At 34.7% G+C, this 23471-nt stretch overlaps 3 protein-coding genes across 6 annotated transcripts; 2 read left to right on the top strand and 1 right to left on the bottom strand.

Moving 5' to 3' along the window:
• Window positions 1–2067: 2067 nt before the first annotated feature.
• On the top strand, window positions 2068–5782 carry LOC132311818 (uncharacterized). Of its 4 annotated transcripts, none has more exons than XM_059809931.1 (6): window positions 2069–2177; window positions 3271–3352; window positions 3459–3712; window positions 3828–4039; window positions 4379–4640; window positions 5252–5782. In XM_059809931.1, exons 2-6 carry the CDS (start codon window positions 3334–3336, stop codon window positions 5546–5548), a joined length of 1044 nt encoding a protein of 347 aa, XP_059665914.1. In that variant the 5' UTR covers window positions 2069–2177; window positions 3271–3333; the 3' UTR covers window positions 5549–5782. The 4 variants fall into 4 exon arrangements, with proteins under 4 accessions (XP_059665917.1, XP_059665914.1, XP_059665916.1 ...); XM_059809933.1 differs by lacking the exon at window positions 3271–3352 and adding an exon at window positions 2811–2905; XM_059809934.1 differs by lacking the exon at window positions 3271–3352 and having other exon boundaries at window positions 2068–2177.
• Window positions 5783–7832: 2050 nt separating this feature from the next.
• On the top strand, window positions 7833–10897 carry LOC132311817 (uncharacterized). Its single transcript, XM_059809930.1, has 4 exons — window positions 7833–8968; window positions 9090–9301; window positions 9619–9880; window positions 10416–10897. The coding sequence occupies exons 1-4, from the start codon at window positions 8690–8692 to the stop codon at window positions 10710–10712; spliced, it is 1050 nt and encodes a 349-aa protein (XP_059665913.1). The 5' UTR covers window positions 7833–8689; the 3' UTR covers window positions 10713–10897.
• An 8885-nt stretch (window positions 10898–19782) lies between these two features.
• On the bottom strand, window positions 19783–20202 carry LOC132314248 (uncharacterized). Its single transcript, XM_059813133.1, has one exon. It carries the CDS (start codon window positions 20200–20202, stop codon window positions 19783–19785), a length of 420 nt encoding a protein of 139 aa, XP_059669116.1.
• Window positions 20203–23471: the final 3269 nt, after the last annotated feature.

The raw sequence follows: 23471 nt of genomic DNA, 5'->3' as shown, positions 1-23471 counted from the left end.
AGAACAAGTGGGAGTATATTTTTATACGATTCCCACAGACGGCGCCAAAGTGTAAGTGCAAAATTTCGCCCAACCAATAATGATTAAGAGAAATAAAACAACTCACTCAACAAACAATAAAAATAAACAAGAATAGTATATAGAGAAGCGTAGAATTGCTTGATCCCTTTATTGAAGGTCTAAGTCTCTATTTATATACAAAAGATTGTAAAATTATGATAGGACTCGCGTTGCTTGTCCTCCAATTCTTTCTATATAAACATTCTTTACTAATAGAGTTCTTTCCATTGTCTAATTTTTCATACATAGAACTTGCCTTGTACAGAACTTCCTATCTCAGAATTTTCCTTCTATGGTAAATCCTTCAACTGGTAGGATTTGTGCATTCTTGAATAACTGGGCTGAACATACTTTGATCTGGCTGGGCTTGAATAACGGACCGGATGTTAAATATTAACAAGTTGGGCTGATGACCTCTTGATTCGGCCTTGATGGAGGTTGGAAGACAAATAACAATGGTCTTGGGTTAAAAATACACTCAATTTGGGCTTGAGCATGACGGTCCTTTGGAAGATAGATTTATATTTGTGATGACGTGGAATATTCTTATTGGAGGGAGTTTTTTTCCCTCCACAGACATAATTTGATGCACAAGATCACTCAAAAGAGATTTTGGTCACTCAACTGTTGGTGTCGTGGTCTTCCTCTCTCATTTGAATCAAAATGATAGAGTACACAAATTGAAAAGGCTAAAAAATGTCCGACCATCGTACTAATTAAACATCTCCTGTTATCATGCTCTTTGTATACCATCATAATACATAGTATGGGTATTATTTTTTTAATATTGGTATACAAATTTGGACTCATATCATGTTTGAAATTGCTATCAGTTTGAAATAGTTCATAACATATCAAATATTTTTATTTAAACTCGTATCACCAAATTGTTGATATTATGTGTTTTGATATTATAGTGAGGAACTAAAGTAAATTTTTGAACTTTTTCAAAACAAATTTTCGTTACTAAATATGGTTCTAATTTCTATTTAAAATACTCTTAAAACAAAATAATTATTTTGATATTAACAAAAAGCATAATGCTTAAAACACATAGCTCGTAAAACGATTCTTATATATCATATTTTTTAAAGGATGTAAACTCAAATTTGTGTTTGTTATGAAAAGCAGAAGCTACTCACTCAAATAGTGGGCCGATGGAACAAGGGCCCGTTGGATAAAATGAGATCACCGCAAACATCGAAGGGCACATATTCTTTCAGCGTCTTGTTCTGTGAGTAGCCTCACCTACTCAATCATTTCCTATTTTTCCAATAAAATAAAAAAAAAAGACAATTATTCCTAAAATTGAGTGTGAATATCTATATTTATACTATTTATAAAATGTATAATTTTTTTTGTATTCATTTTTTACTCAATTTTTATTTATATATATTTTTTTGGTATACATTTTTCACATTGAGATTACACCAATGGATCGAATTGGATGGTAATAATTTAGATATTAAACGTATTTCAATATGAACTCAATGGATCAATAAAAATTAAAATTAATTCAATGCATAAGATAATTTAAATCAATCTATATATTGGATCACATCTACAAATTGGACTTTTCTAAATGACCCAATTATTTTTTTAACCATGGCTTAATGACCTATCAATTTATCAACACTTTATTTATTTAAAAATAATAACTAAAACGAATCTTTTTAACCAATTTAAATTATATGAATGACTAAGCAAGACATCCTTAATTAATCAGTTCCTACTTAAAAATAATTATTAACTAACAACCACAATAACCAACACAACTACCACAATGTATAAGTATATAAGAAATTCAAAACCTATTATTAAGCACATTTAATTAAATTAGATAAAGTATTACTTCAAATTAAATTAGATAATGTCCTGTGGACAATAATTTACTGGCAGCATTTTTATTCACCATTCCAAGAGATATTTGCGTCCGGCTTTTATGGGACCCTCCACAATGAAGAAGACACAAATGTGATTCATGAATCTGTATAGTATAAAACATGTGCGTATATATATACTCTGAGAACCGCAGTGACTCAGCAGGAAGATAGACGCTGCCTCCGTTCTGCTCTGCCAAAAGTCTAATTGCAACACCTCCTTTCAACTTCTTTCAGGTTCTCTCTCTTTCTGGTTTTATTCTTGCTGGGTCAGTTTAAATTTTATGTTAGAAGTATGAAATCATTTCATTTCTCATGGCGTTTTGGGTTTGTGAGCACCAATTTGATCCTCGGAATTGGAATTGGAATTGGAATTGGAAAAGGGTTTGAACGATTTTCTTTCAATTTCAATTGCAATGTTTCGATTTGATGCTCCAAACATAGCCAAAGAGTATTTCTTTAGACCCATGTTCTAATTTTTGTTCTTCTTTTGCCCCCAAATTTTGTCCCATTCTGATGATGGCTGATATTAGTTTGATAAAATTGTGAAATTTAATCCAGACAAGTTTGGACAATTTTTGAGGGATAGAAACTAGATCTTTTGTACTTACATTAATGCATAATAAAATAAAATTGTGAAATTTATTCCAGACAAGTTTGGGCAATTTTTTAGGGATAGAAACCAAATCTTTTTTGACATTAATGCATAACTGACAAAATGGAAATTTAGGACTCCCATGTAATTGAAATCTATTAAGAAATTAGAGCCAATTTTATTTTTCAGTAGCCTTTAAAATGATTCTGGTTTATTTTATGGAGAAACATAGTTTTTACGGGCCTGAGTGTGAGCTTTTTTTTTTCATTACCAAGAAACTCACGCAGCCATTTGTCCCTACGAGGACTCGAACCTTCACCATCCCTTTTGAGAGGTAGAGAAGATACCACTATGCTTACAGCCTTTGGTGGTGAGTGCTTGTTTTTTTTCCATTACTTATTATTCATGAAATCATATAAATGAGGGTTTTTTCCCCCTTAATTTAGACAATGATTCAATTTTATTTGTCATTATTAATAATTCTTCAATGGGATATTGACATTTGTTAATGTTTTGTTTTACTTTCTAAAATTTTTGTTATCTTGGGATTTGGGAATGAAATGGATCGTGGTGTGAAACTCATACATTAAACAAATGAGAATTTCTATTTCATGTCCTTCTCTCTCTCTTTCTATATATGTATTTTGTGGTACTAATATTCGTAGACTATTGTTTAGCTCTTAAAGTTCCTTTTATTGGTAAAAATCTCATTTCATTTTAATACTCTTGTTTAAGGCCAATCCTGGATGTAGTTGGTGTTTTTTATTTTGGCAAAAATATGATATTGATATCACAGATATGACAAGTGTTCCATCAGGTCAATCTTATACCTCATTACTTAGTTCCAAAGCTTTAGCTTCAAGGTACCTGTTAATTTCTCCAGTCATTGCATTTCTTTTATGGGGCATTTGAATTTTTTTCAGGGATGTTTAAGAAAATTATAGTGGTCTTGTTGATCGGGTTTATAGCATGGGCATTTCAAACTATCCGCCCTCCACCTCCAAACATCTGTGGTTCCGCAGGTGGTCCACCCATCACAGCACCAAGAATAAAGCTTAGGGATGGAAGGTATTTGGCCTATAAGGAGCATGGTGTTCCCAAAGAAACGGCCAAATATAAAATTATCTATTCACATGGCTTTGGCTCTAGCAGACATGAGTTAGCCATTACGACATGGGTAGTTCTATGACTAGTTGTTGAAGTGACGAGTTCCTTATCCCTTCAAAAGATTTTATGCAAGGTTTCTTCCGAATGACTTACTTTTGTAGCGTTTTTCTCTTACTTTTTTTCAGGAAATAGTTGAGGAATTACAGGTGTACTTTGTAACTTTCGACAGACCAGGTTATGGAGAAAGTGATCCAGATCCAAAACGCACCACAAAGAGTATAGCTTTGGACATAGAAGAGCTAGCTGATCAGTTAGCACTTGGATCCAAATTTTATTTACTTGGGTTGTCAATGGGAGGACAGGTGCTTTGGGGCTGCCTCAAGTACATCCCTCACCGGTAAGATTAAGATGTACCCAGCTTAGTCTGTACTCAACCGCAGTGAGATTTAAGACATTATGTATTTGAAGTCATTTAAATTCAAGATTTATTGGAAAATTATGATGATGTGGATGGAAAAGTTTCAAGAACAAATTTGAGTGGAAAGCAAAAAATATGCATGTTAGAAATCAATGTAAAATATTGTTCATTTTTTTTTCCTAAATAAATATTGTTCATCATATTAAGTTGCAAAAATTTTAACAGATTTTTCCAGTTACATATAATATATTTTTCATCAATATATATGCACCTGTCTCAAGTTATATTTTTCAAGCCAAATATTTGGGATGCTGACAGTCTAGCAGGAGCAACACTACTCTGTCCAGTTATCAACTACTGGTGGCCAAGCTTTCCTGCAAATTTATCTGAAGAAGCTTACTACCAACAATTCCCACAAGATCAATGGGCACTTCGTGTTGCTCATTATGCCCCATGGCTCAACTACTGGTGGAACACTCAGAAATGGTTTCCCGCGTCTAGTGTTATAGCTGGAAAGCCTAAATTCAGCCAGCAAGATATAAGTCTCATTTCCAAGCTTACCAGGGGTGAAAAACGCAAGGTACTATTCTTTCTGCTGTTGTATTATGAAGAATGGGCAGCAATCTACAATATGCATTGGTGCTTACTTATGTGCGTATGATTTGATTGATACTTTGGAATCATTGGTATAGGGCCGCTGCTTGGTGCAGTGGTAAAAGGTCGGGTTGTTAAGTATGAAAAGCTGATTCCAGTCTGATAGCAGACACTTTGTGCAAATAATCTGGGCCTATAGTCCACTCCTCCCGGCACCCTTGATTAATGGGACACACACTAGGTAGTGGTCTTTGATAACTTGGCATTATGGTTTTCAACACTATAAATTCATACACACTGCAACTTTTAGATCCATTAGATCAATTTGTGATGCGGTTGAGTGTTCTTCGAGTTTGAACATATCATGGTTTAAGAAGATAGTGGTGTTTGATAACTTGACATTATACTTTTCAACGCTGTAAATTTGTACTTACTCCAACTTTTAGATCCATTAGAGCAGTTTGTGATGCTGTTGAGTTTCTTTCATTTGGAGTTTTAACATATCATGGTTTAAGAAGTTTAAGTGCTCTTTTGTTTGGAGTACAAAGCATATGAATTTCTCATGGTTGATTCTAATTTGTTACTTATGACAACCAGGAAAATGTAACACAACAAGGAGATTTCGAGTCTAGGCATCGTGACATGATGATTGGATTTGGAAAATGGGAATTTGATCCTATGGAACTCGAGAACCCTTTTCTTGGAAATGAAGGCTCTGTTCATATATGGCAGGGTGATGAAGATGGTCTTGTGCCTGTTATACTGCAGCGTTATATTGCCGGAAAGCTTCCATGGATTCACTACCATGAATTACCAGGCGCGGGACATGTGTTTCCTTTTGCAGATGGAATGACTGAGACCATCTTAAAGACACTCTTACTCAGTGAGAAGTAGCCTACTGCAGAAATAATTCTCTATTCAATTCGATTATTATTTGCCGGGGAAGAGAAGTTTCTATTCAATTATTGAGTAAACTTGGTGCCTGAGATGAAAGTTTTATTGATTGATGTTTTATAATACAATAGGATGGTAACATTAGCATTACTCAAATTTTGTTGTCTTGGGTTAAATTTGGAGCAGTATGTGTTCTGCAGTGCTTTCATTGCGTATTGTTGTGGCTTTATTCAACTCGATTACTTGAGTTTGGACCTGCTTGTTTACAAATGGCGAAGATGAAAAAAGAAAAGTTATAAAAGCCCCTTTAAAAAGAGCTAAGCAATGATATGTGACCATATATATATATATATGCATAAAGGGGTGTGACAGTTGAAAGGAGAAAAATATCAACAAAATTGAGCCTACCCTGCAAATATTTGAAGAATATATGAGATAAATATTTGAAGAATATATGAGATGCATATTTTTTTAGAAAATGTTGTATTGTTAATATGCATTAACGTTTTTATAAGGAATTTGAATCATCTCGTCAGGCATGTGTCATTACATTATTTATGTAATAATTTTTTTTATATATTTGTTACAGTATAATATAGTGTATTATTGTAGTCGCAATATTCTAGAACAATGGACCAAGGCGTAGGATTCTATTGCCATTTTCTACCTGTTTTTGACTTTTTTATTTTTATTTTTTATTTGCATCATACAAATTCAGGATAATTAACTCTTGTTTTTCTCACTTATGTCATTTCGCATTTCACTTCTTTGTTATGACGTACCAAGCATGCCAAACAAAAAACATGTACATTTTTTCATATTCAAACTTGAAAATGACACAAGTATCTACCACCATTTTCTTGTGACAACCATTGTTCAACACCTAGTGTGGTAGTCTCTCTCTTTCACGCAAATTAAATGCATGGGCACACAAATCCAAAGTGGGCAAAAAAGTCCTACCATTTGTCAATTAAACCCCTCCTCTTATCATGATTGTATATATAAAATAAATACTTATCAGGGTGAGAATTTTGCAGTTTTCTGGAGAAAATTTTAGTCATATTCGAAATTAATGTATCATTGGCAACCGTAACTACAAGGGAAATGATACTGTTTTAGAGAAAAAGATTTTAGTCCAACCTCTCTTCTTGTTAGAAGATTGAAAAATTAAATTATTAATGGTTCGCAGTCGCGATGTAACAGATTCGAACAAAATTAATATAAACAGATTGATACTAACTATGTATCTGATTTGAAAAAGAGTTGCGTATCGACCAATTTGACAACCATGGTTGTATGTTACTACCTCCGTTCCGAATTAGATATCGCCTTTGGTATTTGTGACTCACACAATATCAAAGGCGTCTACTGACATCATTATGAGTCACAAATACTAAAAGCGACATCTAATTCGGCCACCTGCAGTGACGCTCCCATGCAGTTTCCTGTTGTAACTTTTAAGTGGTCCATATTTGGCCACATCATTCTTCAGTTAACGGACACTAAGGCCGTGTTTGGCCAATTACACCACTATTTATAAGTAACGTTTCACCGTCATTTATAAATAACATCACATAGTCTAAAAAGTAATGTCACATATAAACATAACTCAATTCAATATATCATTTATGTTATTATTTGAAATTAAAAGTGGTAATGTCTCCTTTTATAAATAGTGATGTTACTTTTTAGATTTTGTGATGTTACTTTTAAATGGTGGTGAAATGTAAAAATAGTCTAAAAAATAACATCACCACCTTCAAAACGTGGTGATGTTACTTTTTAGACTATGTGATATTACTTTTAGATTTTTACGACGTTATTTAAAAACAGTGGTAAAATGTTACTTATAAATAGTGGTGCAATTATTAAATACAGTATTAGTGTCTATTAAGTAGAATAAAACGTGACCAAATCAAGGCCACTTACAGCTTCCTGTAGAAAGTAACATGAAAATTGCACTGCAGTGCCCCCGTATGTCGCTCGGTCTCGTGTGTGCGCGCAATTACCGGCAGCATATATGCTCTTTGGTCACGTGTGTTTGCAATTACTAAGAGCATTTAATTCAGAATTCCAAGAGATATTGCGTCCGGCTTTAATGGGACCCTCCAAGCCAAGCCAATGAAAGTATACAACAAAAGCGATTCATAGTGTGTGAGTGTGTAAAAGCTGTAAGTCAGCAGGAAGATAGAAGTTGCTACCCTTCAGCTCTGCCTAAAAATCCAACTACAACAACTTCTTTCAGGTTCTCTCTCTCTCCTCTCTCTCACTCTGCTTTTATTCTTGTTGGGTCACTTCAAATTTTATGTTGCAAGTGTGAAATCATTTCATTTCCTACTACGTGTTGGGTTTGTGGAATTGGAATTGGAATTGGAAATGGGTTTGAACAATTTTCTTTCAGTTCCAATTCCAATGTTCCGATTTGATAGTCTTTCTTAGAACCATATTCTAATTTTTGTTTTGATAGATAATGTTAATTTTAGCATAAAATTGCGAAATTATTTAGAAAAAAAACAAAATATAATTGTGAAACTGAAAAAAAAAAATATAGAAAAGAGGAAATTTTAGGACTCCCAATGTAATTGAAATCATTCATCAAATTAGAGCCAATTTTATCTTTCAGTAGCCCTCTGAAATGAAACCTTTTTGTTTTATGGAGGGGCATACTTTTTAGAGCAAGTCTATTATGAGAGAGTTCTGAGTGATGGTTTTTTTTTTTTTTTTTTTAATAATTCCTCAAAAGCTTCAGTAAAGTAATAAAATTATTTCAGTGGGATATTGACATCTGCTAATGTTTTGTTTAACTTTCTAAATTTCTTGTTATTTTGGGAATGAATTGGATTCTGGCGTGAAACTCATACATCTAAACAAATGAGAATTTCTATTTCATCTACATAAATATATGTGTGTGTGTGTGTGTGTATTTGTGGTACAAATATTCACAGACCATTTTATGGTAAAAATCTCTTTTCATTTTGATACAATTGTTAAGGCCAACCCTGAATGCAGTTGATGTTTTTTACTTCGGCAGAAAATATGATATTGATATCACAGACATGATAATCTTATACCTAATTACTTAGTTCAAAAGCTTTATCTTCAAAGTACCTGGTAATATCTCCAGTCATTGCATTGCTTTTTATGGCACATTTCAATTTTTTTTCAAGGATGTTTAAGACAATTACAGCGGTCTTGTTGATCGGTTTTATAGCATGTGCATATCAAACAACCCGCCCTCCACCTCCAAACATCTGTGGTTCCACCGGTGGTCCACCGGTGACCGCACCAAGAATAAAGCTTAGGGATGGAAGGTATTTGGCCTATAAGGAGCACGGTGTCCCCAAAGAAACAGCCAAATATATAATTATATATTTACATGGCTTTGGCTCTAGCAGACATGAGATAGCCGTTACAACATGGGCAAGTTCTATGACTAGTTGTGGAAATGACAGAATTTCGATCTTATTTCCTTCAAAAGATTTTATGCATGGTTTGTTCCAAATGACTTACTTTCGCGGCGTTTATCTTTTTCCTTTTTCAGGAAATAGTTGAGGAATTACGGGTGCACTTTGTAACTTTCGACAGACCAGGTTATGGAGAAAGTGATCCAGATCCAAAACGAACAATGAAGAGTACAGCTCTGGATATAGAAGAGCTAGCTGATAAGTTGGCACTTGGATCCAAATTTTACATAATTGGGAATTCAATGGGAGGACAGGTTGTTTGGGGTTGCCTTAAGTACATCCCTCACCGGTAAGATTAAGACTATCCCGCTTTACTGGAAAATATCTTAATCAATATAGCTTTGAAGTCATAAGACTGTTTTTACGTGTATCTTTGAAAGAAAATAAGAGTTTTGAGTTAAACTTAATCGAGTTCTCTTTGAAGATGTCAAAATTTGAGTGAAGAGCAAAAGACGTGCATGTTAGAAATTGATGTAAATGTTGTTCATTAGATTAAGTTGCGAATTTTTTTTAACAGATTTTGATTTTTTTTCAAGTTACGTACAAATGTATATTTTTCATCAATATATGCATCGGTCTCAAGCCAGATATTTGGGATGCTGACAGTCTAGCAGGAGCAGCACTACTCTGTCCAGTTATCAACTACTGGTGGCCGACCTTTCCTGCGAATTTGTCTGAAGAAGCTTACCGCCAACAATTCCCACAAGATCAATGGGCACTCCGTGTTGCTCACTATGCCCCATGGCTCACGTACTGGTGGAACACTCAGACATTGTTTCCCGCATCAAGTGTTATGGCGGGAAAGCCTAAATTCAGCCAGAAGGATATAGATTTCATGTCCAAGGTTGCCGGGAGGCAAAAGCGCAAGGTACCATTCTTTCTGCTGTTGTATTATGAAGAATTGGCAGCAATAGACAATATGCATTCGTGCTTATGCGCATGTGGTTGGTTTTGGATGCCATTAAAGGCTGGGTTATCAGACTGAAAAGCCGATTCCAGTCTGATAACAGCCGCTTTGTGCAAATAATCTTGGGGATACTATAGTCCACTCCTCCCAGCACCCTTGATTAATGGAACGATGCCAGGTAGTTGTGTTTGATAACTTCGCAATAAATTCATACATACTGCATCTTTTAGATCCATTAGAGCAATTCGTGATGCAGTTGAGTGTCCTTCGAGTTTAAACATATCATGGTTTAAGAAGATAGTACTCTTTGATAACTTGAAATTATATTTTTCTAACACACTATATTCATACACACTGCAACTTTTAGATCCATTCTAGCAATTTGTGATGCAATTGAGTTTCCTTCGTTCCGAGTTTTGACATATCATGGTTTAAGAAGATTTCTGTTGCTGTGCTCTCTCATTGTTGATTCTAATTTGTAACTTGCGACAACCAGGCAAATGTGACACAACAAGGAGATTTCGAGTCTAGGCATCGTGACATGATGATTGGATTCGGGAGATGGGAATTCGATCCTATGGATCTCAAGAACCCTTTTCCTGGAAATGAAGGCTCTGTCCATGTATGGCAGGGTGATGAAGACGGTCTCGTGCCTGTTACCCTGCAGCGTTATATTGCTGGAAAGCTTCCATGGATTCACTACCACGAATTACCAGGCGCAGGACATTTGTTTCCCGGTGCAGATGGAATGACTGAAGCTATCTTAAAGACACTCTTACTCAGTGAGAAGTAGCCTACTGCAGAAATAGTTAGCGAAACAGCTGTGTGTAATTTCCCACAGTTAACTATTTAGTAAAATCTCGGTGCCATAGAAGAAGTTTTACTGTTGCCGTTATAATGCATTAGGATGCTAAACATTAGCAGAACTAAAATCTTTTGAAGAATATATGAGATGAATGTTTTTTTTTTTTTCTCAGACATCGGGAAAATGTTGTATTCAGCCTCATCAAGAGCAATTTCAGCAAATATCAACATTAAAATATACAGTCTGTACTTGTTTAGGACGCCCAGTTTCAACTTTAAAAAGAGCTCGACTTTCATCAGCTAGCAGAACTGGACCTCTCCCAGGTCTTGTTCAAGATAAAATAACTAAACATCTACCTTAAATTTGTGGGCTGGAGTATTTGTGTGTTTCTTGCCAATGACGAAGGGCTAAGTGTGTGCGTGTGTTTTTGCCAATGACAAAGGGCAAAGTGAGTGTGTGTGTGTTTTTGCTAATGACAAAGGGGTAAAAGGTTTGTGCGTAGTGTGTTTCTTGTCACAAAATTCAAGTCACCGCCACTATTATAGACAGCACATAGAAACAATCGCTACGAAAATTCCTTTGTCCGAGCACATACTTCTCCCAAATCCCGAGAAAAATGTACCGAAGCTCAACAGGACAATGGTGAATCTGGAGAAGTTTGATATCTGCCATTGCTGAGCCATAAGAATACCTACCATAGCGATGAGAGTGATAGTACGAGCCCTCCTACCCCTCACAAGGTTGCACAGCATATCCCGAAGGTTTGTCATGTTGGTTGTTGTGGCGGTGGAGTGAAAATTCTAGGGCTTAGGTTTTGATTTTAGGGTTCGGACCTGTCTGGGTTTATGTAGAAATGGCCAAATGTATTTTTACGGTTTCGGCTTGCCAGCATGGCAATTGGGCATGAGTAATATTTGACATTTATGACCAAGGTTTTTATGGTGTTTACCCACCCACATAATAAGAGTGATATTTTCAGCTTGGTATCCTTTTTGGGCCTCGGGTTTGGTATTCTTTTTGGGCCTCGGGTCTTAAATCTACTCCATACAGTAATCGTCTTAATTAGACTCATGACCCCACAAATAAACCTCCAGCTCAAAGTATATGAGATTCAAAATTCACAATTCAACGTGCTAGTTACCAGTATATCAGAACTCCTCGATATAGAATGTCAAAATAGTGACAATTTACAGATAAGTGATGAATGTCTAAATAGACTATTCGAGTCTTCAACTGATCTAAAAGAAGTTATACACTGTAATTTCGTTAATTATTACGGCATCAATCAATTTTCTATATTTAATTTATTGCTCTTTTTTCGTGTTGTATTAATTTAGATTGTTGATAAATTTAATGAATTTCTCCTTCTTTTTTATTTCTTTCATTCTTTTCACTATCTCTTTCTTAATGAATGGCATACACGTCCTATTTTTCTATAATCAGAGCTCTCAACACTGAATCCAGTAGGAACATTCACATGATAATTAATTAATTTGTTTTTTTTCTCCATTTGTCGTCTTCTTCTCTTAGCTTCTATTTCTATTTCTATATCTATTTCTCTATGCTTATTCTTTTTCTCTTCAATTACTCAAAAAATTCTCTCAAATATTAAACTCCTAACTACTAATGTGAGGGGAGAGTTTCCATATTAGAATATTCCTGAAATTCTTTATAGGTATACTTGATATTCATCTATTATAATTTTTTTTTTTTGTTTTGCATATTGTTGAGGCTGAAATTCGCGCAATCCGATACGATACCGTTTTCCTGTAAGGAAAAGAGGAGAAGATCGATGAACCTTGACGGCACCGGTGTGGTGCCTGCCAAGAGCTCTCCGACGATCAAGTTAGTCACGGAGGTCTAAAAAGAAGGCAGGGATTCATAATAATTTTTACGTCGTACCTTCTTTAATGGCTTGATGCCATATTTATGGCTGTCGATTGGAATCAAAATCGTTCCGCTGATATCGATGGTTGACCTTATCTTCCGCTTGTGCGAAATCATAGGAGATTTATTACTAGATTTGTCGGGATATGATTTAATCTTTTTGACCTCCTCTAGTCATAGTAAGATTTTTCTTACTTGTTGAACCATGTCAGATTTGATTTCATTATCAAGGATAATGAAATCTAATCAATCTTATCGAGGGTAGGGTAGGTTTATATTTTTCCCTATCAGTCGCCCCCCATTCCCAAGCTTGCACGTCTAGCTTTGGGAATGTAATAAATAATAATAATAATACTTTTTCTTCTTCTTTTTCTTTTTCTCTTTTTTTTTTTTTTTTTTTTTTCAACCCCGGTGAACAGTACCCGCGGGTACTATTCACGTAAATAGTAACTTAGGGAAATTTTTTTTTATTTTTTTGGCACCCGAGGGAACAGTACCCGCGGGTACTGTTCATGAAAAGTAATAATATTTTTTTTTCAACCCCGGTGAACAGTACCCGCGGGTACTATTCCCGCGGGCACTATTCATGTGCATAGTAACTCAAGGTTTTTTTTTGGGCACCCAAGGGAACAGTACCCTCGGGTACTGTTCATGAATAGTAATAATAAATTTTTTTTTTTCAACCCCGGTGAACACTACCCGCGGGTACTATTCCCGCGGGCACTATTCATGTGAATAGTAACTCAAGGTTTTTTTTTTTTTTTTTCACCCGAGGGAACAATACTCTTCCTTTTATAAGGGAATAAATTATACGAGTTTCACTCCTTAATAAGGGAATTGAACTTTACGAGTTTTACTCAGCTCGTCCCTTCAGTAAGGGAATTGAATTTTACGAGTTTTACTCAGCTCACCTCTTTAATAAAGGATTTTTATTTACTATCCCTTATTATAAGGGGATATTAATTATGGGATTCATCCAACCCAGGTCCTCGTAGTACAAAACATTTATTTATTATCCTTATATTACAGGGATATGGATTACGGGATTCATTCAACCCGGGTCCTGATAATATGGATGACGGGATTCATTCAACCTGGGTCCTTATAATACAGGACACTCATTTACTATTCCCTTATAGTACGGGGATACGAATTACGGGATTCATTCAGCCCGGGTCCTTGTAATACAGGACACTCATTTACTATCCCATTTTAGTACGGGGATACGGATTACGGGATTTATTTAGCCCGGGTCCTTGTAATACAGGACACTCATTTACTATCCCCTTATAGTACGGGGATACGGATTACGGGATTCATTCAGCCCGGGTCCTTATAATACAGGACACTCATTTATTATCCCTTATAGTACGGGGATATTGCACGTATAAACTAAAAGGAATTTTATTAAAGACCATCATTATTAAAAACAAAATAACACGTGATGGAGCTACCCTCCATTTAAAATGATTAACTAAGATGCCCCCAGTCTTTATTGTGAATGACTTGATAAGGCTAATTTCAGCCGCGAGACAATTTCTAGTCGGTATACTCATCTGAGTCATTCTCATGATATGTGCTGTCACTCTGGCTGAAGAACGATTTCTTATATTTGGTATTATTTTCATCCCTGGCGAGAGGGGCTGGCCTCTTCTTGTCCTCTCCTTCCTTCCGTGCACTCATGGTGTCTTCAGCATTGATGTGTTTTTGCGCTCTGACTAGTAACTCTATCATGCTGGTGGGAGGTTCTTTTGATAAGGAGAACAAGAATCTGGAGGTTTGGAGTCCTCCTATGAAAGCGGTCAAAGCTACCTTGTCGTCCGCCTCTTCTATCTGCAACATCTCTGCATTGAATCGGGTGATGTATTCCCGAATCGACTCTTCCTTTTGTTGCTCTACGGTAAACAGGTAGGTAGCCGGCCTTCTATGCCTCTGACCTGCAATAAAGTGGCTTACAAACTGCTTACTCAATTCTTCGAAAGTGTTGATGGTTCCTGGCTTCAACTTGTTGAACGAAACTCTCGCTGATCCCTTAAGTGTAGTGGGAAAAGCTCGGCACATGATTTCATCTGGCACAACGTGTAAATGCATAAGAGCTTGAAAAGTTTCCAAGTAATCGAGGGGATCTTTGCTCCCATCAAAGCTTTCCAACAAGGGCATCCTGAACTTACTAGGTAGTGGACATTTTATAACGGCGGGACTGAAAGGCAAGTTGGTCCTTTGTACCAGGTCATCTACGGCGGCAAGACCTTTCCCTTTCATAGCCTGCATTACATCTTCCATTTTCTCCTTGAGATCCTTGATCTGCAAGTCGAGATGGGTAACTTTCTTTGTCTTTTCCTTAAGACAAAAGGCTATGCTTTTCAGGAGGTCGGGAACTCCATAGGAGAGATAGGTGAACCACCTCTCTATGTCGGGTTCCCACCTGGCCTTGTTCCACTTCAGCCTCATTTTGGGGGGAATGATTATCCCTCTCTTCAAAATTTTCATTACCTCCGTTTGGACTTGAGAGATCTTGTCCTGGAAAGTTTTGTTGAGCCGGTGGAACAAGGTGTTGCAAGAGCGTTGCAATTTGCTGGAGCAACTGGTTCATACCCTGACTCAGAGTTTGAACCTGTAGTTCCAACGCTGCAAGCCGTGCCTGGTCGTTTGGGACATCCAGGTTTTCACCCGACTCTACCCTTTGACCAGATCCCTACAACGGTGTTCCTTCGGTAACCATACCGAACTGCAAACGTATATACCCAACGAGTAATTAATTGATTCAAGGGAATCGTGATTCCCACAGACGGCGCCAACTGTTGAGGCTGAAATTCGCGCAATCCGATACGATACCGTTTTCCTGTAAGGAAGAGAGGAGAAGATCAATGAACCTTGACGGCACCAGTGTGGTGCCTGCCAAGAGCTCTCCGACGATCAAGTTAGTCACGGAGGTCTAAAAAGAAGGCAGGGATTCATAATAGTTTTTACGTCGTACCTTCTTTAATGGCTTGATGCCCTATTTATGGCTGTCGATTGGAATCAAAATCGTTCCGCTGATATCGATGGTTGACCTTATCTTCCGCTTGTGCAAAATCATAGGAGATTTATTACTAGATTTGTCGGGATATGATTTAATCCTTTTGACCTTCTCTAGTCATAGTAAGATTATTCTTACTTGTTGAACCACGTCAGATTTGATTTCATTATCCTTGATAATGAAATCTAATTAATCTTATCGAGAGTAGGGTAAGTTTATATTTTTCCCTATCACATATTATTATGTGGATCTAAATGCCTTGCCACCATATAATATTTTAAATGAATCAATGTCAAGTACTCAACAAACAATTATGGCATTTAAAAAGAGAGAGAAAGAAAGAAAAAAAATTTATATATATTTATAGGGAATCATCTTAAAACTTATTCCATAAAGCAATTGTTCAATTTGTTCCAACCTATCTATTTTTTTTTTATATTTTATTTTTTTTTATTTTTTTATTTTTTTTTATTTTTTATTTTTTTGCATATTTCTCACAATGATTACATTCTTTAGTTCTTTCAATTATTATTATTTTTTAATAGAAATCCCATCCAAATAATAAGAGTGATGTTTTCAACTCTAAAATTCTTTTTGGGCTTCCCGTCTTAAATTTACTAATCTAAGTAGTACCATTAAGATGCACGAAGCAACAAACAATCCTCCAGCCAAAATTATTCGAGATCTAAATTTCATAATCCAACAAGCTAGCTATCAAATAAATCAGGAGTCATCGGCATAGAATGTCATAATAGTGACAATTTGCAACAAGTGATGGGAAGTCACAAGTCAATACTGTTCATAACTGATTCAATTCTTCAACTGATTTAAAATGTTATACACTATAATTTCGGTAGTTATGGCATCAATCAATTTTCTATGTTTAATTTATTGTTTTTTTTTCTTCTTGTACGAATTTAGTTTGTTGATAAATTTAATGAATTTCTACTTCTTTCTTTCTTTCTTTTCACTATTTGTTTCTTTTTTTCTTTCTTCATGAATGACAAACATGTCCTATTTTTCTACAAGCAAGACTATAGTTGAATTGCATACATATTTAAGGTTTTTTTTTTTTGTACTAATGAAAAAAATTAAAATTAGAATAAAATAATAAAAAAATGTAATGTAAATCTGTAACAAAAATGTATTATTAAACATTGTTATTATTTTCTGTGATGCCCCAAATTCTTGGAATCTGGTGCATCAACTGTAATGATGTGAAATCCGACCCGATAACGGATCACAAATGTGGAAGCAAAAGCAAAAAGGGTCAAATGGTACCTTCCGATACTAATGGCACTCAAGAGACATGAACTAGGTCATGAACGCCATAGAATGGCTCATATAAGAACAAAAGTCTAAAATGGAAGCATACATATACATTAATATCATGCAAGGACAATAATCAAACAAGGTCTTACAACCAGAAGACAAACCGGTTGTCCGAAATGGTGTTTCGGACTGCCGAAATGGGACTCAACATTCTGATCGTCCCAAATGATGAAGAGAGTCTGCCGAAGTGAAGCTTAGCACTTCGGAAATGAAACGGAGGAGCTGCCGGTTGTGGCCCAAACAGTACTTTGGCTACTGAAAATGAATTTTAATTGGTCCATGTAATATCTCTAATTTTAAAAAGATAGTCTCGGTATTTATTTAATTGTTTTATTTGCATTTTTATATTATTTCTTTGATTTCTTGGTTATTTGTTTAATTGCTTATTTGAATTAATTGTTTATCTGTTTATTTGAAATAAGTTGTTTGTTTTATTGTATGATAAATTATTAGTATTTGGTTGCTTATATGTTAGGTGTTTACTTGTAATTATTTGTTGGGAATTAAATAATTTAAATGTTTGTTTTATTTTATTCTCTTTTATTTTAATGGTTATGGATAGTAGTAATGGACCAAACCCATGGGTCACATGGACTACTTGGATAGTGTTGTCAGTGGGTACGGATAATTACCCATAGATAGTGGTACATATATACATGGGTATATATGTATAGATACTGGTACATATATATATGGGTATATATGTATCCTAGGATATTATATTTATTGGTATTTTAAATAATTAATATTAATGAATATAGTTAGTTTATATATATAGTTATAAATTACTTATATATTTAGATATATAAATATATATATGTGTACTCACGTTACAGACTTAAAAGTTATATACATCTGTATTTTTATTTTTATTTTTATTTTTATTTTTCCCTTAAATTAGAGTTGGGGAAGAAATGGAATTAGGGTTTTATTTTATGCCTATATATATACATATTATGAGTCTACATAGGGTTGTTATAAACCCATTAAGCAGACATAGAGAGAGGGCGTGAGAAACAGAGAGGCATAGAAAGAAAGAGTCGAGAGTTGGTGAGGAAGAAGGAGATTCGGCCAAGAGAATTCAAGGCCGATCTGAGTGTGGAAGTAGGCCGTTTCTATAGGATATAGACAGGCTTGATCCTTAACGACACTCAGAAATATGGATTCCGGACACATAGCCGAAACGTGTCAAGCTTTAGTACTTTATCTCCGAACAGAAGTGTGTGTGTAGTATTTTTGGTTCTTGGTTCAAGACATCGTTCACTAAGTTCCTAGATGAAATGAAGGGTCCTTGTACTAGGTAATGGTTCAAGTCCAAAAGACACCATTATTGTTCTGTGAATTGATGAGAAAGCAGTTGTGTGGCTTATGCCTTCAGTACTTGGCTGATGTAATGGTGGATATATGGTAGATTTAAGTGCAACTCCGCAACATAATTTAAGTTGTAAAGGAGATTGAAGATAGATCTATGCATGATAATATAAAGCAGTAGGCACTCCTGGAATGTATCTTCTCTCTTGCTTTTTTTTTTTTTTTTTTTTTTTATTCAGTACAAAGATGAGCTCTTTGATAAAAAAAATATATATCTTTCCAAAGTCTAATCCAATGTAACGAAATCAGAAGTTGTGTGGTTTATGGGTGAGGTGGTGGACATGTCGTTCAGTTCGTCAGCTAATATCGAAATCTTAAAGCTCGATTTCCAGTTTGATGATTAAGAGCTTCCATTGGCAGTTGGCGTGTTGCCGAGTTCCACTTCCACTCACAATGGCTGTTTCGTGAATTTTAACATCTTCAATTCAAGATTAGGGCTTTTCAAATTCCATTGCTAATAACAGAATTAAGGTTTTGACTCAACATCTTTGATAAAGATGTTTGGAATTTTCTGGGTTTGGTAAAAAAGTGGGAAATTTTAATGGATTTGCAAGAGGTGGTGGTGGGTGGTGGTGATTGTTTTTCTTTATATAAGTGTTTCAACACCACTATTATATGAATGCTTTACAATTTTGGTGCTAGTAGGAAACATATTATACTCTATAAATATTTATTTTGTAGGTTACAGATTATACGATTTTACTTTCAGTACCAATCATATTAAATATAAATATTTATTTCTTTAGGTCTGAAATTATTTAAATACTATACAAATATAATTTCATATTTTATGTAATGCTTTCTAATTATTTGTTTATTCTTCCTAATAAATTTTGGTAAGAAATTTTTAATTTTTTTAATTATACATATAAAATCATTTACATTTTTTTTTTTTTTTTGGGTCTGTAATGAAACAAAATAATATATATATATATATATATATATATATATATATATATATATATATATAATATAGCTCTATTATTTTTCAAAAAAAAAATTGGTCCCCATGCTATTGTTTAACACTACTTTGATTAATAGGAAAAATAAACATATTGATAATTTTATCACATTGTGCTCTTTCAGGTACGCATATTTAATTAGGTTTAATTAGTTTAGTGTGTTTCAATTAAAGAAGGGTTAGTAATAGTAGTGATATATATTATTTTAATTTCAATTTAAGAATGGTGGTTTAGTAATAGTAAGTGATATAAGGTTTTGTTGCAATTTGTTTGTTCTCTTTTTTTTTTTTTTTTGTTTATAGTTAAAAGGTAAGCATATATTAAGAAAGAAAAGAATAAAATGTACAGGATACCCCCAGGTATGGGGAGTGAACAGCAAAACAAAAACCAAACGTGAACAAGCAAAAACATCACCAAACAGTAGTATACATCAACACCAACTTCGATTGAACATCCCTAAGACCTATAAAACAACCTCTAGAATTGGTTAATCATCTGAAAGAAGCCATGTGTGGCTGCCAGAAAATGCACATCCATCAAGGAACATCTTCTGCAAACCCTCCATTGAATGCCTTTGGTTAAGCTCAGCCTCCTTCTTCAAAACCAGTGATGATAGTCTTGATCTGATGCAACTTTTGATAAGCTGAATGATGTGTTGAGCACTGGAAGCCTTTTTTTTGAAGGCCCTAGCATTCCTTTCAAACCAGATAAAGTAGACAGCAGCCGAGAGTAAGAGCTTATGCAATGTGAAATGATTCATTTGCCAGTCGGATGAACACCATGTAATGAGATCAGTCCAACAATTAGGCCTAATGTAGAACCCAACATCATTCTGTATGAATTCCCAAATTAAGCTACTGAATGGGCACTTGAAGAATAGGTGATCCAGTGACTCCCAACCAGACATACAAAGGTAGCATCTATTGGTGTAGTGTACGTTTATGTCGCATAGGCTTTGAATCAAGAGTGTAAAGTCTCTCTTTGACAGCCATCCAGAAAATATGACTGTGTTTGGGAATGTTGTGCTTAAACTAAACAAGTTTGTGCCAACTAAATGACAGTGAGGGAGGGCAGAAGTAATCCATTGTGGTCCTCTGTGAAAATCCAGTGGTTAAACTTGGTAACCATTCAATCAAGTTAGGTGAAGCTTAGGGGGTATGCAAGCTATGCAACTGAGAATTGAAGGAGTTGGAATTTAAGAAAGGAATCTGCTGAAGAGAGGCTGGAATTGACCACTGAGAGTTGGAAATTAGGCTATCAACTTTGACACTTGTGTCAAGTTGAAGAATTTCCACCTCAGAAAGCCCCAGCTGAGAATAAAGTGGACCATTTGGAAGCCAAAAATCAATCCACATCATAGTATCAGGACCTGTTCCAATCCTATGCCTGATTACCCTTCTAGCCATTTCCTTTTGCTTCAGTAATTTCCTCCAAAACCCATAACTGAGTGAAGTTGGTTTAACAGTCCAAAAGCTCTTATTCTTGATGAGATACTTGTAGGTCCAATTCACCCAAAGACTATTCTTCTTTGCACATAATTTCCAAATATGCTTGAGACCTGCAACTCTATTAGCTAAATCAATACAATCAAAACCTAAACCACCATTGTTTTTAGGCCTACAAATGGCAGCCCAGGCAACCTTAGCATCACTTTTCCTCAATTCAATTCCAGACCAGTAGAATCTTCTCAAGATCTAGTTGACTTGTTCAATGACTTTTTGGGGTAAGATGAATGTTTGAGACCAATAAGTTTGGATAGAGTGGAGGATGGATTTGATCAGTACAGCTCTAACTGCATATGAGAGGAATCTTAAAGTTCAAGAGCAAATTCTAACTGTGATCTTTTGAACAAGGGATTGGCAATCTGTTGCACTAATTGCAGATGAAGTCAAAGGTAAACCAAGGTAAGTTAATGGCAAGACACCAGCATCAAACTGCAGGAGGTTGAGTATAGCTACTTTGGTTTGGTTATCTACCCCAGAGAAGAAAACATGGCTCTTTGAACAATTAATTGAGAGACAAGACCATTGTAGGAACCTTGTTAATACATTGTGCAACACAGTGACAGATGCAAGATTACCAAATGAGAAAAGTAACAAGTCATCAGCAAAGGCAAGGTGTGTATGGAAAGCTTATTGCACCTCCAATGAAACTTAAAACTTGGGTTGTTTGATACTGCATTGCCAAGGGATAAGGAAAGTACTTCCATAGCAAGAACAAACAGCGTAGAAGAGATGGGGTCCCCTTGTCTAATCCCCCTTTTCCCCTTGAAAAAACAAAAAAGTTCTCCATTTAGTGATATGGAGTAAGAAGGTGTTGAGATACATTGGGCAATCCATTGTATAAACTGAGAAGGGAACCCAAATAAATGGAGTGTATCAAGTATGAATTGCCAATGTAGTGAATCAAAGGCCTTCCTAAGGTCAATCTTCATTGTACAACATGGTGAATGGTTGGATCTACAGTAACAATTTAAGAGTTCATGGGCGAGTAATATGTTATCAGTGATCTATCTGTCCTTCACAAATGCATTCTGTGCAGGGTTGATAATTAATGGGAGTACAAGGCTGAGCTTGTTTGCAAGAAGCTTGGAAATGCATGCTTATAGTAAGCATTATTTTTTTTCGGTGATTACTCACCCAATGGTACATATCAATAATTAAATTTAGGATTGGTGCTAAAAGTCTAAAATGCAGTTACAGAAAGCTTAATTAAAACGTGAAAACAATGAATGAGAGAAAAAAATAATTAAAAAAAAAATTGTGCCTTTCGAGCTTGAACCTTGTTGAGTGACTGTTCCAGCTGTTGTTCATCCAGATCATTATACCTCACAGAACTCAAATACCACTTGTAGCATTACAGACTTAACTCAAGATGATGAGTTTCCTTCCTCATCTTTGTTATCCCTTTGAATATTTCCTCCTACAATTAATTTTTGAGGAAAATAAGAAGAAAATAAATAAAAATTCCTGAAATAACTTTGCCTTGGAACTGTCTTTTTGTCTTGTAATGAACCCCATGTTAATTCCACAACTTTACATGGAAATGACTACCATTGTGAACAAACCCTCTCTCTACATAAAATGTGGACACACCAGACTATCCATATCACATCACCAAAGGTCCAGTTCACATTTTCTTGCCTAGACGACGGGACTCCCAAGCATTAAAAAATTTAGAAGGTATTTAAAAAGTAGAGAAAATACCAATGAATTATAAGATCCTTGATCATTTCTTTTTGAGCTTATTTTATATGCTATGAGTAATTTACATATCAGTTATATAGTCTATATATTATGTTATTTAATTGAGGTTATAACTAAATGAACAATACCTTTAAATATAATTCATGTAGTCGATCCTAAATGGGTGAAGAAAACGTTCTTTTAAGTCTGAGTTAGAATTATATATACAAACAAAAAATAAATAAATAAATAAATAAAAACTATTTTTATATCCACTTTATGTATACATAATTTGACGCATAAAAATTGGAATATTAGGAATTGAATCATTACTTTGTTAATATAATTCATGTAGGTCACCTTAGCATATCTCCGACCATTGTGTATATGTTTTTGTGTAAATCTGATGTATCATAATAGATTTGCCTAAAAATTTGAATTATTTATTTTTAGCTCCCTTGGTTATTTTATACCTTTTGTGAAAAAAAAATATCCCTCAAATATAGGGTTGATTCGTTAATGGAATGAGAAAGAGGGATGAGAAATGAAATATAATGACGTGGTTGTGTAAAAAGGCCGTGTAAAATACATAATAAAAATTACACATCATATGTTCTAGTATATATTTTACACAAAAAAGTATTTTAACTGGAGATGCTCTTATATTTTAATAAAGTATATTGCTAAGCAAGCGAATATTTTAATAAGGTATATTTTTAAGAGAAATATATATATATATATATATATATAAAGAAATTTGTATTTTAAAAATGTTTCTAAGAAAACTTTGTAATTTAAAAATGTATATATATATTTGTAAGAAAATTTATATTTTAATGATTTTTTTATGGAAACTTGTTATTTAAAAAAAAAGTACATTTATGCTTATAAAGAAATTTATATAAAAATATATATTTAAGGAAACTTATAGTTTAGGTATATATTTGTTATTAAGGAACTTGTATTAAAACAATATTTTATTTCAAAAGAA

The sequence above is a fragment of the Cornus florida genome, unplaced genomic scaffold (genome assembly GCF_030987335.1).
Source record: "Cornus florida cultivar Cherokee Brave unplaced genomic scaffold, ASM3098733v1 CherokeeBrave_3.0.0_Hap2_Chr06, whole genome shotgun sequence".
In the NCBI taxonomy this organism is placed as follows: domain Eukaryota; kingdom Viridiplantae; phylum Streptophyta; class Magnoliopsida; order Cornales; family Cornaceae; genus Cornus; species Cornus florida.
This window is presented reverse-complemented; position numbering and strand designations above follow the sequence as displayed.

What these genes read in the sequence shown, in the direction of transcription:
- LOC132311818 (XM_059809931.1), top strand. An exon ending in CTCAAGTACATCCCTCACCG is followed by an intron (nt 4,040 to 4,378) that starts GTAAGATTAAGA and finishes GGATGCTGACAG; the next exon opens with TCTAGCAGGAGCAACACTAC. An exon ending in CCAGGGGTGAAAAACGCAAG is followed by an intron (nt 4,641 to 5,251) that starts GTACTATTCTTT and finishes TATGACAACCAG; the next exon opens with GAAAATGTAACACAACAAGG.
- LOC132311817 (XM_059809930.1), top strand. Translation starts at nt 8,690, where the DNA reads ATGGCACATTTCAATTTTTTTTCAAGGATGTTTAAGACAATTACAGCG. An exon ending in AGATAGCCGTTACAACATGG is followed by an intron (nt 8,969 to 9,089) that starts GCAAGTTCTATG and finishes TTCCTTTTTCAG; the next exon opens with GAAATAGTTGAGGAATTACG. An exon ending in CTTAAGTACATCCCTCACCG is followed by an intron (nt 9,302 to 9,618) that starts GTAAGATTAAGA and finishes GGATGCTGACAG; the next exon opens with TCTAGCAGGAGCAGCACTAC.
- LOC132314248 (XM_059813133.1), bottom strand. Translation starts at nt 20,202, where the DNA reads ATGTCTGGTTGGGAGTCACTGGATCACCTATTCTTCAAGTGCCCATTC.